Raw genomic sequence first — 19845 nt, 5'->3', positions numbered from 1 at the left:
CTTCCAACAAGTGGCACTGTCAGTGGGAAACTTACAAAAAGTCGTCTTAAGAACCCATGGAACCGTCCAAGAATAGAGAAAAACTCTTATACTCCTACCTTTCAGTTTCACGAATTAAATGAGAATCATTACAGTGGTATCTTATGATTGCAATTGTTCTTGCCATAATTCTAAAGAACTGTCACAAGCCTTCGTCTCATTGGAATTTTATTTGGAAAAATGCTTTCACAATTTCAAGTTCTACGAGGTGTATCATCGTATGTGTGGCAAACTAATTAGATTGGTGTGGGGGGCACGTGCTAAGACCCATGCAGAGACCGAAGAGTTTTTTTTTTTTATTTTTTTTTTTAATCTCTTCTCTTTTATGGTGGATGAGTACAATGGGTGCCTCTTCTGATCGTAGCCCACACAAGATGAATATGGGATTGAAACACAACCTTTCTCAACTTTAAAGTTTTTATAAAATATAACTCTCATGAACATTCTTCAATGCTGTCAGGTTAAACTCATTGAATAGAGGGCAAGTGGCTATGATATGGGGCCAAGGATCTTCAACAAAGCCACGGCTACCACGTCGTCGTATAACACTAGAAAGAGCCCTAAGTCAGATGCCTCAATATTGACATGCTTACTGTGGCTGCCAAGACCAAACCACGATGATCAATGCACTCATAATTACAGAGGGATGTACTGACTTTTTCGATACTGCTTGACAAATATTTACACAAATAAGTGACGAGTAAAAAGCTCCAATTATAGAGATGGGGTATAGAAGCACCGCCTATCAGATACAGGAAACTCTTCAGCCTTAATGCATTTATCATCAAAACATTTTACTCTCTTTTTGTCTAGCTGAACAGGCCATTTGGTACCATAGTATATTGCTAATACACACAGATGGGCACCTAAAAGGAATTGCTACAGGACTTATATAAGGTGGACTTTAGTATAAGTGCATCCAGATGAATCTTTCTTCAAAAATTGCTTGTATGGTCGTATTGTTCAAGGGCCCCCCTAAGTTCCACAAGAATCTAGGGTAGACATGACATATAACAGGAACTCTTAACAGATACGAGTGTTTGAATTTTTCCCACCAAGGAAGTTAACACCAATGCAGGTGTGCGCTCCAGGCTACTAGACACTAAACTTATGCTGGGTCATCTATGTTTATATGGAAGTGTGTCTGAAGTACTTCCTAATTAATACAATGAGACGAAAACCAGAAAAGCCATGTGCGATGGCTATATTGTACTTGAACATCACTTGGCTGCCGATCAAGATAAGAAGTATATAGTCAATACTTAAATTGCTTATTTCTCTCACAATTCTTGCTTATCAATACAATTTCTTATTGTTGGATGCATTTGGAATTGCGTGCTCCAAAAATTCTGACTTCAGGTGATGTTTTATATAGTCATGGCATTCATTGTCTAGAGAAGTGAATTTATCAGAGCTTAAAGCCGAATAGATTAAGATTTTTTGCATCACAATGATGGCAGTTTTTGTGGCAACAGGCCCTTTATGCAAAGGGATCCCCATTTTTTGAAAAAAATAGGGATTAGGTGTGGGGCCCACTCCACATCGAATTTTAATGATTCAAACTATCTATTTTGTTAGTCTCGATTCATAGATCATTCTTATAAAAATTCAATTCAATCCAAAACCATTTGCCTATTTAATTATCAAGATCAAATTTCATTGTTTTTTATATAACAGAGTATTCGTTAATTTCTTTGAACCCAATTAGATGTCTTAAACATTTCCAATTTGGCTAATATTTTGCAAGGATGATCTATGAGGTGCAACCTGAAAGATTGATGATTCGGATCGTTAAGGTTCGATGTGGTGTCGACCCCACAAAGGATCCCCATTTTTATAAAAAAATTAGGGATCCCTTCTCTTAAAGATTTCCTTTGTGGCAATACAGGGTTTCCAAACGAGGAGCATACTCATACTTTGGTTTCTATCGGAAGCAAAAGCCGCCTAATTTCATTGATGAGGAAAAAGGGGGCATACTTGTAAGCAAAGGAAATGCACTTATTTTGCTTCGCCAGCAACATAGTTGCCCAACAGATAAAAGTTTCTATCGTACACATGCTCGTTAGTAATATTTAAGCTATATAAATTTCAATTACTCTGGGGGTATGCTATTAGTACATAAATTGGTGATTGAAGATCATGAGACTGTGGGTTGAAGACCTAGACCGAATAAGAGCCGAAGGCTTAAGATTGAAAGTCGAAAACCCAAAACTCATGGTCGAAGACCAATATGACCGTGGCCGAAGGTCAAAATTATGGTTAAAGACCGTATGACCTTGGCCGATGGCTAAACTCATGATGATGTCTCAGTCGAATGAATTTATGCAAAGAAACATTTTTTCTCTGTAATCCTAAATGATATGTGTTTGCAGAGAAAAAATAGGGCAATGTGGGAGCCAAAAATTACTCCTCCACTAACACAAGCGACTAGCATGCTAAACATGGGGAGTGAGGCTAAAGTAAAGGAGCATGATCAAATACTTCCAATGAATGTGGAACATGGAAAAATAGAAGAAAAGTGGAACTTGGAGCCTAAGACTTGAATACATATAAAAGGCCAACAATCCCATTAGCATGAAAGGGAGGGAAGTGTGAAATTATTTTATGATATGTTGCAATCATCTTGAATAAAATTGACTTTGAGCGTCATAGTGTTTTCTTGCAGGTCCCCCTACCCTTGTTAACGGCAAGCAAAGATGATGTTTAAGGTTTCTCAACGTGTTCAAGATTACTTGTTAGTGAAGAATTGAAGCACCCGAAATAATCCGTTCCAACAGGTACTAATCACCATTTGGGAGGGGGGGGGGGGAGAGCTTGGATGATAGGCATCTCCATAAATGGTGGAAGTGCAGTGAGCTGTAAATTCAAAACTTGGGGCTAGGATAGAGCAAACCTGCAAAAAAAAAAAAAAGGTGTAAATACCTTAATTTCACAGTAAGTTGACCAGTTAGGCCTGAGCTGGTTCGGTGATGTGGAGCTGGGTCAGCTGAATCGGACTTGGACCAGTTTAGATAGCAGAGTGAGTCGCGGTGTGGGTACATGCCAACCTACATGGTTGGCTGTTATGCGATGCGCTGCTCATTCTCTTAGCTTGGATTACATTTGTAGCAAGGTGGGCTTGCGACTCGTGAGCCACAGCAGCAGCTGTTGCTTATCTATGTTGATAGGCTTGGGCCTCTTGCACTTGGGTTACAACATCATAGATCTGGGGCCCCTGCCTAGGGTTTGCTGGATTGGCACGCAGCAAGGGTTGTGGGGTACACACCTTGAGTTGTGGCTTGATGTTCCTACAATAGTTGTTGGGTTGCAGACGTGGTGGTGGTTGTACTTCACGGTAGTGGGGCTCCTCTTGCCGTCTCGTTGAGCCTAGAGGATTGTTAGCGCAAGGCCGCATCTTGGTCTCCTTCCCCAAGTCCGTTTGCTTCGATGTAAAGTGTTCCGTTCATAGAATTTCCTACCATTTTATCATTTCCCCATGACTGATCAAGGAACTTTTCTAGGAAAAATTCAATGACTAGGAGTCTATGGGAAATTCAATGTAATAGAAAATTCCAAATATGAGAGCTTTCTTTGAGTATTTGAATCAAGCTCTCAATGAAAACACCAATTTGTGGAAGCAAGAATCTTCTATCTTCAATCTTGACAAAAGTGTACCTACAAAACAATTAACACCATCAATCAAGGAAAACCTTACATGCCCACGAGGTTGGGAAGGGGGGTTTGGCCAATAGATTTTATGCCTAAGTCAGTAACTCTGAAAAGAGTTGAAAGTTTAGGACTTGTATGCGTAGTGTCGAGCTTACCAGTAAATGGTGGAGATGAGGTATTATAGGAGGTGGTCGACCATGGGGTTAGGGTTTGCCCTACACATGGCAGCTTTCGATTAACCAAGGTGAGTTATTCGAATGGTTGAGGAAGGGTAATTCTAAGATACTAATTAGGAGATAGTATCTTAGAATTATTAGGTAAATATCCTTGATTGATGGTGATGAGGATTGCTTACTTGTTTGAGTTTTTCAACAGAAGATGAACCCTTACTTGATATTATATTAGTAACGTGATAGCGCCCCTCGTTTGATTAGGGGCTGGGTGGGCAACTTCAGAAAGGCATGAGAGTTTTGAGCGTACTATCTTTCACTCTCCTGAACTTTCTAACATTATTAAGGCTCCCTCTCTCCCACTCTGTGGTCTTGTGTAAATCCCTTCCACTCATTCAATTCAACTAATAGAGAAAGCAACCCTAGCCCTTAGTGCAAGCACTAAGCTCAATCAGGAATGTGTTAAAGATAGGATTTGGTGATTAATTTGATCTTTAATGCCTTTGACTTTTCCATGCCACGAGTAGATGAACTTGATGGTGTCGTAGGTAACTATTCGAGCCTCCATGGATGTTGAACTGCGTGTGGGAACCTTTGTGTGTCATGCCCATTTATTGAGGCGTTCTCATCTTCTAGATTTTTGGAATAATTTTTGCTTCACATCGGGAAATCTTTTCTTGAACAAAAAGTTTTTGTTTTGTACTAAAAGACCTGTTCTTCCTCATTTAAATGGTTTTGATTCCTAATTTTATGGCCGGATTTTGGTGAGCACTTTTTCCTCAACTTCTCCAACGTTAAAACTCAGCTATATACATATTAGGGTTTTACAACAGTGAATACTGACTTAAAAACCTGAAACAAAAACCTTGAGAATACTTAGTAATTGAGTGGGTGAAAAATCTTTGGATCTTCCTTAGCGGAAAGAAGGATCTATCTAGGCAGAGTTTATCCTAGGCTGTTTTATCCTGGGAATGGTGTGGCATTTGTGACTGCTTTCACAACTTGGGCAGAGCCACAAAACGTCTTAAAGAAAGCGACATTGTTCGTGACTCAACCCAAGATAATTTTGCATTCATTTGTTCTTCATTCACTAGTAAAGTAGTTCCTTGTATTGTATGTGCAGCAACAGTTATAAAAGTTAAGCTGAAATAAATAGGTAGAACTTTCCTATAAGATATGGCTGGATCATGCAAAATGCAACACTTTTCTTGGCTATGTGCATTGTTCGTTTAATGGGCACCAAGCATCGACCGTTTTCTTGTGAACAGCCAAATAGTCAAGTCATGACCTCCAACAAATGTTCTTTCTTTGATGGAAATCAAATTAAATTGTTGAGAAAATGATGCATGACAAACTTCTATCTAAGCAACAATTGGTACTTAACCAATTGGGGACTCGTGTGGTATTCTTGTAGTGAAAGAAGCATGTGTGTATGAGTCGTGTGGCAACTTGATAAAGCTACACCACATGTACCTACTATCTAGTGTGGAGTAAAAAAAATCTCTACTAAAAATTAAAGTGGGCTAAAACCCATTGAGAAATAGAGTCCAATCCATTCACATGGTGGGATTAAATGCAATCATGTTCTGAAGAGGTGGTTTTCTTCCAAAACAAACCCACACTCCCACGTCTTCAACATAGTGGTTCGTCTAACACCTCTGCTATATGAGAATGGCAAAGTAACTGTTCCATGCTTTCACTCTATAAAATGTGATAAAAAAACAGAAACAGAAAAAGACAAGATAGAAATCTTGAGGAAAAGACAGACGGTAAAAAGCTGAGAGAGCAACGGTGGAAAGAAGAACGAAATACTACAGAAATAGAAAGAGAGAGTCTTAAGAGAAGGAGAAGAAAGGGGCAAAGAGCTGCAATTACACAGAACGTTCACCAGGAAGAAGAATCAAAGGTAACAATTTTATTCTTCTTTATTAATTCTTTCTTTGTTATATCTTCAAAGTGATGAAAAGCTAAAGGTATTTATTTTTTGAAACACCACGTGAAGTCCTATATGGACTTGGAAAGTTCAAAGTTCACAAAGAGAAGAAAGTAAGCTTGCTGACAAACTTCCCAAATTAATTGGGAATGATACTCCCGTGAAGCCACAGTTCTTATCTGAATTCATATGAGCTCTGTAAATTTGGACCCCATGAATTAAAACCTAGGTCGAGTAACAAATGGCAAGGAATGCAATGGCGTGACAAAGGCACATCGGTTTCAAACGGTTTAAAAGAAAAAGTATGGACACAACTTCAAACCACATTAAATTAGTGGATGCGAACCACTTTAAAATCATGGTTGTAAATTATTTCAAATGGCACAAAACCGCTCCAAATTTCAAATGGCACAAAGCCGCTTCAAATTCCAAATGGCACAAAGCCGCTTCAAATACAATCTTTCTTTTTCAGTGAGTATTCACTCATTGAAAATAACGAACTACATTAGGTTTGATCCCACCAAGGGTATGTAGGAAATCTAGAGATTCAACTAGATGCAACCGTACAAACACAAAACCCCAAAAATGAATCCCTGGTAAATCAAATTCCAGGTTCATTCAACCAAATTCAATCAAACAAATTCAAAGCGTCTAAATAAATCGAAGGCCAAATCTTTCTCTCTCAGAGGGTCATTCACTCATTGAAAATCCCCAACTTCGAGTGGCTTGATCTCTCCAAAAAGGGTACGTAGGTAATCCATGGCTCGACCCAAGTGCAACCGCAAAATCAAACAAGCACCCCAATTCCCAATTACAATATATTCATATTGGAATCAAAGTTTTTTCTTTTTAACGAAGAATTGTAATTTTTAGACGTATAGTATAAATGGGTCAAACTCAAATTATTTAAACCTTCCTCGAAAAATGAATAAAGGTGAGATTGTGCAGAGTGAATTATTCGTTACATTTCTTGTACAATTTTTGCTCAATAGACGAAGATTTGGAGAGGCACCTCAAGCATTACCAAAATACAATGATCCTCCACAGGAACAATGACACCTTCATGTGCAAGATGTTTGCCCCTACTTTGCAAAACGAGGCACAAAACTAGTTCCACACCCTACCACCGCGGTCCATCTAGAGCTTCGACAGACTTTCCTTGGTCTACACTAAGGAATATTCATCCTACTGCTCAATTAAAAAGAAGTCCAACCATCTTTTCAACATGAGGAATGATCTGAAGGAGACGCTTTGTACACACATAAAGAGGTTCAAGTCGGAGAAGGCTATGATAGTCAGATGTGATGACACCATACCTAGCATAACATTCAAAAAGAAACTCCCAATAGGTCCCCTTTTCAAAGAACTGATCATGGAAGAGTACTTGACCCTAGCGAATTCTTATGCTTTAGCAGATAACTAGGATTAGTAGACCTAGGATATACTAATCCTTCAATTTAGTTAGTGTATAACACAGCAGTGGGCTATAAAATCATGGAGCCAAATCATCGTTTGTTTCTCTGAACAAAACTTAAAATGTTATAATATATATATATATATATATGTGTGTGTGTGGTTCTGTTGACCTGTTTGCTGAAAAATCCACATCAATGCTGAGAAAAGTAGAATTGGATGATCTTGGGAATTCTCAAATCGTGTCCGTTCATCGTAAATCATAAGGCCAAAAATCATTTTAAATATTTTTATTTAAAATTAAATTGAATAGTACTTGAAAAAAAACTAACCGCACAATGTATGATGTGTTGAAATGTCCCACATCAACCGTATCAATGACAAAAGAATAGTTTAAATACCATAATCCCACTCTAATTAATACCGAGGCCTTTTGTGATAAAACCCCACACCTGACGGATTGTGCAGGTGGTAATTACCAAGTTGGGGACAATATCAGTGTTGTTGGAAGTGGGTCGTATGACCCGTATCTCTGAGAATTCTACATGGTATCAGAGTAGAGATCCTAGGATATCTGCTTTGCCCGGTTCCTTCAAGCAAACTTAGCCCTTCTATGGAGAACCTACCACCACTTCACGATGGAAACAATTTCATCCTAACCGATCCTACCCCTATACTAAACACTACAACCCTAAACACTACTACCATAACTGACCCTACCATGAATCCTCATGTTTTGAGTTCTTCCGACATGCCTCCGGAGTCCTCAGGTAGTTATGGTTATGCTTTTAATATGAATAATTGTGATTCTCAGTCCGATTGGATCATTGACTCCGGTGCCACAGACCATATGACCTATGACTCCACTGATTTAGTTTGTGATATTGTTCCACTTCGACGAAATATTACTAATGCTAATGGTGTCACCACATCGGTAACTAGCGCTGGCACTGTACACCTCATGCCTACCCTCTCTTTGCCGCATACACTACTTGTACCTTCACTAAAGCATAAATTGATGTCTCTAGGCCAAGCTGCTGAGCAATTGAACTGTTGTGTACTATTGTATCCAAAATTTTGTCTTATTAAGGATATTCTCACGGAAGAGATAATTGGTCGTGGTACGAAGATAGGGGATCTCTATTTTGTGGACGATGTCAGTACATGACGGGTTAATCTCGCCCAAGGAGCCGTTGATCACAAACAGCGTCAGATATGGTTATGGCATCGCCGTTTGGGTCATCCGTCTTTTAGTTATTTACAGTATATGTTTCCAGATTTATTTGTTGATTGTTCGGTTTCAGACCTTAAATGTGACACTTGCGTACTTGCCAAGAGTCACCGTGTTTCTTGTTCGTTGAATTCTAATAAAAGTGATATTCCTTTTGGTCTTGTTCATTCGGATGTTTGGGAACCATCTCCGATTACTACTTCATTTGGTATTAGGTGGTTTGTAACGTTCATAGATGATTGCACACGGATGACATGGTTATACCTTCTTAAGCATAAAGGTGATGTGTTTCTAGCGTTTAAGACATTCCACACCATGGTTTAGACACAGTTTTCTACTAAAATCCGGATTTTGCGTTCTGATAATGGTGGTGAATATGTTAATAATGATTTTACACATTATTTAACTAATCACAGAATACTTCACGAGACTACTTGTCTTTAGACTCCTTAAAGAATGGGGTGGTTGAGCGCAAAATCGCCATTTATTAGAAACGGCTCGATCGTTTTTGATTGGGACGGATGTTCTCCACTCCTCTTGGGATGTTGCTCTTTAGACTGCCACTTACCTTATCAACCGCATGCCATCCAAAGTATTGAATTTTCTTACACCTTTGCAAGTTCTTGCTACATTCTTGTCTCTACCGTCCGTTTTGGTGCTCCCACTGCAAGTTTTTGGATGTGTTGCCTTTGTTCATCTACATAAAAATCAACAGACAAAACTTGACCCAAGTGTTCTCCGTTGTGTTTTCATGGGGTATGGACTACATCAGAAAGGGTACCGTTGCTACCACCCTCATTCATGTTGGATGTATACTACCATGGATGTTACTTTTTCTGAGTTTGAGATGTATTACTCTTTGGCTTCTTCCAACCCTTATCTTTAGGGGGAGACATTGCATGACGAGTAGGTTTAGACCATGGCTGCTACCAGTGATCTTCCACTACCACTATTAGCCGAGCCCGCAGTGGCTACAGTGCCAGCCCAGCTAACAGAAGTAGCATCACTGCCTACAGAACCAGTGGTAGGCACGACAGTGCCGTCCTCACCCACGGCAACAATGCTGCCACTTGTCAATCTTGAGACTTCTACTGATACTACTCCCCCTGGTCTCAAAATACAGTACCATCAGATGACCATACTCCAGAGAATATTCCTGAGGTAAGATCTACAATCCCTATTGATGTATCCGATGTTCCGAATTATCAGTTACCTTTTAGGCATAACCGGGGAAAGCCACCCAATCGATATTCACCGGAAACAACAAAAGGCTTTAAATATCCTATTGCCAACTATGTGTCATCACATAAATTATCAAAACTCGGCAAAGCTTTTGTACAACAAATATCCAATGATAGCACACCAAGTTCATTGAAGGAGGCACTATCTGATGATTGATGGACTAAGGCAATGGAGAAAGAAATGGATGCACTTCAAAAAAATCAAACATGGGATTTAGTTCTGCTACCCTGAGGAAAGAAGAAAGTGGGATGTTGATGGGTGTACACCATCAAGTACAAAGCTGATGGGTCGATTGAATGATACAAAGCACGATTGGTGGCCAAAGGATACACTCAGACATATAGTGTTGATTATACAGAAACATTTGCTCTGATAACAAAGATTAATACGATAAGAGTGTTACTTTCGTTGGCGGCTAACTTGGATTGGCCATTACAACAATTTGATGCGAAAAATGCTTTCTTACATGGTAATCTTAAAGAAGTGTATATGGATATTCCACCTAGTTATGCATCGGTTTCACAACAAGGAATGGTGTGTAAGTTGAATAAGGCATTGTATGGATTGAAACAATCACCTCAGACATGGTTTGGTAGGTTCCGGACGGCTATGAGGAAGTATGGGTTCAGGCAGAGCAATTCCGATCATACACTTTTCTTGAAACATCAAATGGGTAAATTAACGCACTTATTATTTATGTGGATGATATGATTGTTATGGGTGATGATAAAGAGGAAATCTCAAGCTTGAAAGATTACTTAGCAACTGAGTTAGAGATGAAAGATCTTGGTGGATTGAAATATTTCTTGGGTATAGAAGTAGCTCGATCTAAACAGGGTATATTTCTATCTCAAAGAAAATATGTTCTTGATTTGTTAGCCGAAACCGGAATGCTTGATTGTAAACCGGTTAACACCTCTATAGTCCAAAATCACCATCTTGCCATGCACCTTGATCAAGTTCCTACTAAACGAGATCGTTACCAAAGGTTAGTTGGGAGGTTAATTTATTTATCTCATACCAGGCCTGATATTGCATATGCAGTAAGTGTCGTTAGTCAATTTATGCGTTCCCCTAGTGATACGCATATGGGTGCGGTTGAACGCATTCTACGATACCTAAAGTCCGCCCCGGGTAGAGGCATCATGTTTTCTAAGAATGGTCATTGCCGGATATAAGGTTGTACCAATGCAGATTGGGCAGGGAATATTACTGATCGACGATCCACATTGGGTTACTTTACATTTGTGGGGGGAATTTAGTGACTTGGCGAAGTAAGAAACAGAAAGTGGTTGCTTTATCAAGTGCAGAGGCGGAATACAGAGGTATGGCAAAAGGAGTATGTGAATTCTTATGGCTTCAAAGGTTACTTGAAGAACTTGGGTGTCCTTCAATGTCGGCTTTGAATTTGTTTTGTGATAATAAAGCAGCGATTGATATCTCACACAACCCAATCCAGCATGATCGCACGAAACATGTAGAAGTTGATTGACACTTCATTAAGGAGAAGTTGGATGGGAATATTATTCAATTCCCATTCGTAAAGTCAGAGGATCAATTAGCGGACATCTTAGCTAAAGCTGTTGCCAGTCAAGCATTTTACAACTCTCTTGTCAAATTGGGCATGAACGACATTTATGCACCAACTTGAGGGGGAGTGTTGGAGAGTTGACCTTTGTAATTAGCTTAGTTACTTGTTTGGGTTCTTGTAATCAGGATGTAATTAGGATAGATATTATTTGGTGTTTCTTTCCTTGTAAATCAATCTTGTACAATATATATTTCCCTCCTTGGTGAGAAGAATAATATCAGAAAATTAAAACCCCAAAATAAGCCCTAATTAGCATGGTATCAGAGTCAGGGAGCAAGACCGTACCGTATTGCTATGTGATGGGTGGGTCCCCTTGGCCCCACGCAATGATGGTGGGTCCCTTGGCCCCACGTGTAGGGTGAGTCCCCTTGGCTCCACGTGGTTGTCAATGTGTGGATCTCCCACGTATGACCCACTAATTGGGTCCCACGTGAGGGGGCGTGTTGAAATGTCCCACATCGCCCGTATCAATGACAAAAGAATAGTTTAAATACCCTAATCCCACTCCAACTAATACTGAGACCTTTTGTGATAAAATCTCACACCTGACGGATTGTGTAGGTGGGAATTACCAAGTTGGGGACAATATCGATGTTGTTGGAAGTGGACTGCATGGCCCGTCTCTCTGATAATTTTATACGATGAATAGACACGATTTAAGGATCCCAAGAATCCTCACAAAGAAAATCCAGAAAGGATCCACGTTCAACCAATAATAAAAATAAAGAAGAAACAGAAGAATTGTATAGGTATGATGTGGCTTCCACAGGAAATGCCATTGGGGATGGGTTTGTGGAGAGTAGTAAACTAAAACTTTGAGAGTTAGAGCTACCAAAAAGTTGGCAAATCATAAAAATCAGAGAGGAAAGTATCACCCTGAAAAATATGGTAGTTAAATATGACCTAGTAATTTATGTTGACAATAAAAATATGGTACTAACCACCTTACTAACAACTTTTCAAGCACGTCATTACACAAAATAAATTGTCGTTTAAGGGATCCCCTTGGAGGACCCCTTCTCGAGCAGGAGAGGAAAAACCTAAAGCTCTTCAATCCAGATAACGAAAGCATGAGAAAAGCCAAAAGCTTTTCTAAGGCCTAACTTTATGACCACATTACCCACACTCATTTCTTATCAAGAGTTTTTTATGCATTCAGAAATAAGAATAGTTGCATAAAAAATGAAACAACCATGTTCCTGAGGTGAGACACTTCTAGATGCAGTTAGCCCCCGTCTGTTAATGAGAATGTAAAATTGGCCAACTCAATAGCGCAGAGCTGCGAAACTGAGTCTGCTCTTGGAACTTTTGGAATAAGAACCACCAAAAACTGAAACGAAGAGGAATTCTTCCATCAACGAAAAAGATTTAGCATAGTTAGAACCACATTAGAGCCAACAATACTCCAGCATGCAACAAAAAAAACACATCTGACCCTGGAGAACTAGAATAATCCATACTTTTTACTTCGTAATACACCTCCTCGTGAGTGGGCTCACTAAGCAAAGAAATATTCTCCTCTGCCATGACCAAGGAGGGAATCACTATTTCAACAAGGGGTTTACGGATTGAGAAATGCTAAGATGTCTCTTTTAAAGTGGGACTCTTCATGGATTCTTTGCTCCCCTCATGTTTTTGGCACAGTGATTATAATGTTGACATAAAAATTGTGCCCAAAACATGAGGTGGCAGAGAATCCATGAAGAGTCCCACTTTTGAAAGAGTTTCCTTAGCATTTCTCGGATGGATATTAATAGGTTAGCCAACAATGTACAATGTACTTAATAGGTTAACCACATTATTATTAATGGCTAACAATTTACAGTGTACCAACATTTTTGGCTAACAGTTTACAGTGTACCGACATTTTGGCTACCAATTTAATGGGTTCAGCTGATTATGAAGAAGGCCAGACACGTCTGGTTGAAAGTCCTCTCACGCTAGTGAAGCGGTGCAAGAGCACAGTGTGCTGATAACGTTGTCGCCTTGTTATGTCAGCATCTTCATGGAAACCCCACACGGTTTTACTAAAATTAAAACAGTATTAATTAGTGTGTTCATAGAATTGAAGAATGGAGACTCAAGAAATTATTAATTCCTTACTTGGAACTTTCTCTCAATATATGTGTGTTTGTGTGGTCCTAATGCGAAATGAAGGGCTGGAATTGCATCAATGCTGTTGACTTAAGGTCAGCTTTAAGGGAATCTGAATGAGAGTAGATGAGTTCCATGAAGAACTAAGAACTGCTCTCTGTCTCTCACTTCTCCTTCGATTGTGTGATTATTCCAAAACTCCTTCCTTTTCTAAATGTGCATGCTTATATGAAACTCCTAACAGTGTAATCTAAATTCTGCTACATTTGAGAGTTTGTTGAATGCATTTTATAACTCTATTGTAGTCGATCTATCTTTTGATTAATGTCGACTTACTCGACTCCAGAGTTACCAGACTCATCATCAAATGATGGAGCGGGAGTAGCTATTGTTGTAGTCTTGGGTAAAGATCTATGTCTCTACCCGTTGCCTTTTTCCTTTCTGCATCCACTACTTTTGTTTATAATTCTTTTGTCACTAATGAGTTCTGAATTTTGCAGTAGTGGTCTTAGTGAAGATTGTTATCGCGGTTGTAGTGTGCAAGAAATGTCAGAAACTCGCAAGAGAGAGAAGTCAGAAAGTGCGCTTAGTGCAGATCGTTTCCCCGGACTATCGGACGCTCACAACGGAGAAGATCGTTACTCCAGACTTTCGGGCACTCACAATGGACAACTTTATAAATGATATGGAAAGAGAAAAGCCCGTTAGGTTCACTTCTCAACAACTTCGGATTGCGACTGATAACTTCACCAATTTGTTAGGCCAAGGAGGTTTTGGTGCAGTTTGTAAAGGAATATTTAGCAATGGAACCCCAGTGGCAGTGAAGGTTCTACATGGAAGTTCGGATAAGAGAATCAAGGAACAATTTATGGCGGAAGTTGGTACAATCGGAAGAATACATCACATCAATCTGGTCCGTCTTTATGGTTTCTGCTTTGAGGAACACCTCAGAGCACTTGTTTACGAGTACATGGGAAATGGATCGCTTGACAAGTACTTATTTGGTAGCAACACAGTGGTCTTAGGATTTGAACAACTTCATGAGATTGCTGTGGGGACAGCAAGAGGGATCGCTTACTTGCATGAAGAATGCCAACAACGGATTGTCCATTACGACATAAAGCCTGAAAATATTCTTTTGGATGCAAAGTTCTTTCCAAAAGTAGCTGATTTCGGTTTGGCCAAGCTGTGTAACAGGGACAACACTCATATAACCATGACAGGAGGGAGGGGGACTCCGGGTTATGCTGCCCCAGAAGTTTGGCAGCAGTTCCCAATAACACACAAATGTGATGTGTACAGCTTTGGAATGCTATTGTTTGAGATTATAGGCAGGAGAAGGAATCTTGATATCAAAGTCGAAGATAGCCGAGACTGGTTCCCGAGGTGGGTATGGAAGAAGTTTGAACCCGGAGAATTAGGAGAGCTGATGGTAGTTTGTGGAATAGAGGAGAAAGATAAAGAGAAGGCAGAGAGAATGGTAAATGTAGCTATGTGGTGTGTCCAGTATAAGCAAGAGGATAGGCCTTCAATGAGTGTTGTGGTGAAAATGTTGGAAGGAGCAATGGAGATTCCTAGACCTTCAACTAACCCTTTTCAGCACTTGATGTCGGACACTCCATACCCTGCTGCACCCGTCTATGATACGTCAAATCCAACAACTAGTACCAGCAGCGATTTTTGTTCAGTTCCTTCTCAAACTGTAAATGGATATAGAGCCGTAGATGATACTCCTATCATGAAGAAATATGAGATTGAAATAGCGTCCAACTAGGCAGACTGTCTTCTGTTTCTCTCTCTCTCTCTCTCTCTCTCTCTCAAAATGTAATATATTTTTAATTATGAACACAGATATAAGGGTGACGATGGTATTCATCCTGTTCCGTAGATTCCTGATAATAAATATATAGTAGTGCATGCACAGCATCTCCTTTTTCACATCAAACTGCTCCTTCACGACTAGTTCCATATGTAGCATCAAGTTAAAAGTTAAAGTTAAACCTATGATTTGCGTCTAACATATACATAGGATCGCAAATTTCTATTTCTTGGCTTGTCATATCATAGAGCCACTTCACTATTTGGCAAGTCTGTTAGATTAAACTATCATAATCATAAACATTCAAGTTCTGAACTTTTGGATCAAAATAACTACTAATTTTGCTTCAAATAGGTAATCAACATCGCTATCATACTGGTCGTGGCACATGATGAAAGATGAATGAAAGATTTTATCTTTGAAGTCATGATACGGTGCATAATGATGTTATCCAAGCTACATTTTGAAGAAAAAGATTGGCTAAGTTTTGACGAGTAGCGTCACAGAATGCAGATACAGATACCTCTCCTTCTTTATCAGCATCTTCCTGATTGATATATGAATACTTCTAAGAAAACATTAGATTGTTTACCAAAAATAATCACTGTCAAAATATTCAAGGAATTATTGTCCATGTATTTTCAGGTAATCTACGAACTCCTTAAAATGAATGAAGTCTTGTCTCTTTAAGTCAACTCATCACACTGATTTGAACATTTGGATGACATGAGCTTGTTATTAGCTTTAGGCCTTGGAATTGAATAGCATAGCTTGATGGATTTCAAAACCGATTAAAACTTAGCGATATACTTTCAATTTTTTTGAGTTCGTCAACCTAACACTTATTTTTCTTGATACATCATCATTTCAGCGGTATCCTAATTATGCCTTTTCTTATTTTCAACTTCTGTCCTTAGTTGTTAAACTTTATTCTTAAAGGCCAAATCAACTGCTAGATATTGCTACCAAAAGCAGCTGGATATTTTTCCTTAATTTGTCCCCATTTCTCGTTGTTCATTGTATCCATCAGCAAAAGGAAACCAAACTGTGACCAACCAAGTAGAAAAAAACCATACACACAGGATCCTGTTAGAAATCAAAAACCTAATACACGAAGAATGGAGTCCATTGTTTTGAAAACCAGTACCTCCACGATAACTATAAATTGACCCAAAAGTGAGGCTGTATTAGTATCTGACATTGTGTTTCAAGGGTTAGCTTCCATTAGAGATATGTTACGTATGTGGCAAATAGCTGTAGGGTCACAGAATGAAGATGAAGACGATGCTCATGCAGACCTGATCAAGGTTCTCAAAAATCAATATCGAATTTGATGATTTACCAGAGGTATGTATGCCAAAAAAAAAACCATTACACCCTCTAACAAGAGTACTAGTTATCCTTATTTTTCTTTTACTATTAACACCAGCAATTGAAGGTGGTTGCCAGAACTTCGGTAGGTTATGTTCAGCATAAGAGCCTGAATGAGAGTTCAATCTTAATCCTAGTTTGCGTTTTTGTTTTTGGACACAGGGAAGGCAAAGGGTTATGAAAGCCTAGTTTGTTTAGTTAAGAACCAACAAAAATGAAAGCCGTGATCCCACAAGAGGCTACTGCAGCTGCTGCTCGAGCAATTTCAGAGGCAGAAGTGGCCATAGCCGAAGCTGAAGAAGCAGCTGTAGCTGATGCAGAAGAGCACAAGCTTTTGATAAAAGAAAATAAGGGTTACATGCAACAGATGGAGAATGGTGCCCGGCCCCTAAAATATATTGGACAGTGTACAGAGTCTTCTGCCCACTTAACGGCAGGATGATGTAAATTCCTAAAACCGTAGACTTAAGTCTTGTGCAAATTTATCATGATAACATATCTAATTTTGTAACCACACAAGGATATAATTTGTAACGTAGTCTGTGATTGCTAAAATGCTGAAACTCAGAAGAATCCTCTTTATATCCTTTTGCTAGTGAATCGAAGTCTTTCAACGAAAGTTCCTCATTTGACTCTAAATGCTTCATCATATTTGCCTAGTTTTCTTCTACTCGTCCCAGTAGGAGAATGGTGCCCGGCCCCTAAAATATATTTCTTTCTTTTGAAGAGAAAAACATTATCTACTTTTTTTTTGTTGGAAAACAATATAGCTTAATTGCTATATTAATGACATAGATAGTTCATAAATAATTATGTAATGCATTGGTATTATTTAATTTGAATGTTAAACTGTAATGCAATAACATCCAACTATAATATACTACCTTATAGTGTAATATTCTAATATTTACACCATGAAAGGCAACTTAGGTAAAGTAATACCAACGTCATTTAGTTTAATTGTGTAAATTTGGACAACTATGGTGAAGCCTTACCTTAGTTCTTGTATGTTGACATCATGTTGTAACATTGTGCAAGGTCATAGCGTTCCCTACTAAAAAAATCCTTACGTCATTGCTACATATTATAATAAACTTTAATTTCATAATTCAATCATGTTGAAGTACCAAAACCTACATTGAAATGTAATAGAACGTCTACAATGTAACTACCAACCATGTCATAGTAATAATCATGTTTTTTTTTTTTTTTTTGTTATTAACTTGAATTTTATCATAACAATATAATTTTGAAGTGTAATTTAAACCATCGTAGTGTATCTTAAATGGTATTGATACTTTATTTTTTTAATAATGATGCAGAGCATGGGGAACTAATATATTTAATGCTTTAGTGACTTTTCATCTCACAAAAACTTTGTCACCTTCTCTTTTAGTTGAGTTGCCTAGTAACTATCCTACTATTAAATATTTACTCTACTAATGCTTTGTAATCTCCCTATTTAAAGTCTCCAAATGTATCTTTAAGAAAGAGAGTTAGTGAATTAAAGTTAATCTAAGAAGAGAGTGATTTTCTCCTTCAGTGTTAGGCTTGGTTGTGTCGAGTGAATCCACAATTAGCAACGTGAGTGCTTCCGTTACCCCTGGTTGAGTGATTCTCAGTTCTATCTCCGTAAAGACATGAGGGAATCCGTCCCTCCCTGGTTGAGCAATTCCCAGGTTATCATCCCTCGTCTCCTGAGACTCCTTGGTTCTTTTTTTCATGCGTCAAATAAGGTACCGTAGAAACCCCCTTCAATACTATAAGTCCCTATATTTTATGCTAGTTTAAAAGCAATCCTGCCACTTAGTACTAGGCCTAGTGGTGTTCATTTTCATTTGTAAGTAAGAGGTTTTAGGTTTGATTTTCACCAAAGACGAATTTGAACCACATTATTATGGCTAGGCAACCCAGTATAAGGCTTAACTCACTCTCTTAGTTCAACAAAAAAATATTCCTTTTTAAGAGCTATAAAGAACGTAAAGCTTAAAAAAAAAAAAAAAATACAAAATTGGCATTCGATTGTCCAAAAGATTCTCAAAGGCATATCCTTGACAAAAATTATATAATTAATATTGTTGTTTGTTTTAAGCGTAGAAACTTAAATTCTATTTTTAGGGAAAACAAAAATTATTGATAAACTTTATGAGTGCTACTATTCCCACCTTCCTTTCTTATCTCCCCATCCCACTTATTTTGCCACCCGCCATTAAAAGTAAAAACAATGAAATACTATTTTCACAACCCCCCCACCATTATTCCTTAAGTAACCTTAATCTTTTGAATTTCTTTTTTGCACATTTTCTGGAGTTATTTATCAAATGTAGCAAAAAATTAACCCTTACTTTCAAAAATGTCACTTTTTTATAAAAACTTTCTAATATATCCAAAATTTCACTTAAATAAACACAAATACCTTTAAATTTAAAAATTAAATAAATTAAAGGCTTTTTAGCTACCATCACCTCAAGCTCCAATCCAACTCTCCTTTGCTTCTACACTTCACCACCACAACCTTATCCCCCTTTGACCCCCTCATCACCGACATTGAGTGTTGCCACGATTACAACGAGTGGGAGTAGCAAAATTTTGATCATGCCTTCAACACCTTTTTCATACTAATATCATTTTTAGTTTTAAATATAAAAATAGTTTTTAAAGTTAATCCACATGTCGGTATATGATTGTATTTGTGAAACCTAAGTGGTGTCACATCATCACACTAACAGAGTAATTGACAAATTTTTCACGAAAAAACTAAAATGATCACCATGGACAAATTCAAATAAAGACTAAAATGATTTACAATAAACAAATTCAAGAACACTAATATTGATTATCATTAATTATTAAGGACCATATTAAGAAATTATGTCAATGTCACGAATCATTTGGGCTAAAAAGTTTTTAATTTATTTGGTTGTTAAATTTGATGGTATTTGTATCTATTTGGGTGAAATTTTAGATATATTTGAAAGATTTTATAAAAAGTGACATTTTTGAAATTAAGGGTTAATTTTTTGCTATATTTGATAAATACTCAATTTTCTGCCACCCACCTAAATAACTTGAAAGTAAAAACAATGTCTAACCAGCAGCACAACTAAAGAAAGTTGGAGTTCTACAATAAAATCAATTGTCAATATGAAGAATAACTTAACCTCTTATAAGTCCATGCAAGATCCCTTCTCCCATCAATGTAAAACTCATTCTCAACAACAACCATCCCCCCTAAAGAAATCACAGCCGCCCATCCCCCCAAAAAAATTAAAAATCCACCTGCACGACCACCGC

The 19845-nt window shown here is 38.1% G+C and overlaps 1 protein-coding gene across 1 annotated transcript; it reads left to right on the top strand.

Moving 5' to 3' along the window:
* The first annotated feature begins 13254 nt into the window (after positions 1–13254).
* Positions 13255–15367, top strand: LOC137731459 (rust resistance kinase Lr10-like). Its single transcript, XM_068470567.1, has 2 exons — positions 13255–13764; positions 13862–15367. The coding sequence occupies exons 1-2, from the start codon at positions 13686–13688 to the stop codon at positions 15133–15135; spliced, it is 1353 nt and encodes a 450-aa protein (XP_068326668.1). The 5' UTR covers positions 13255–13685; the 3' UTR covers positions 15136–15367.
* Positions 15368–19845: the final 4478 nt, after the last annotated feature.

The sequence above is a fragment of the Pyrus communis genome, chromosome 4 (assembly GCF_963583255.1).
Source record: "Pyrus communis chromosome 4, drPyrComm1.1, whole genome shotgun sequence".
Taxonomy (NCBI): Eukaryota; Viridiplantae; Streptophyta; class Magnoliopsida; order Rosales; family Rosaceae; genus Pyrus; species Pyrus communis.
Note: the sequence above shows the minus strand (reverse complement) of the source record. Positions and strands in the feature narration are given on the sequence as shown.

Excerpts from the sequence above, each read along its gene's own strand:
- LOC137731459 (XM_068470567.1), top strand. The coding sequence starts at position 13,686 with ATGTCGACTTACTCGACTCCAGAGTTACCAGACTCATCATCAAATGAT. Across the intron at positions 13,765-13,861 it reads AGCTATTGTTGTAGTCTTGG|TAGTGGTCTTAGTGAAGATT; the intron begins GTAAAGATCTAT and ends TGAATTTTGCAG.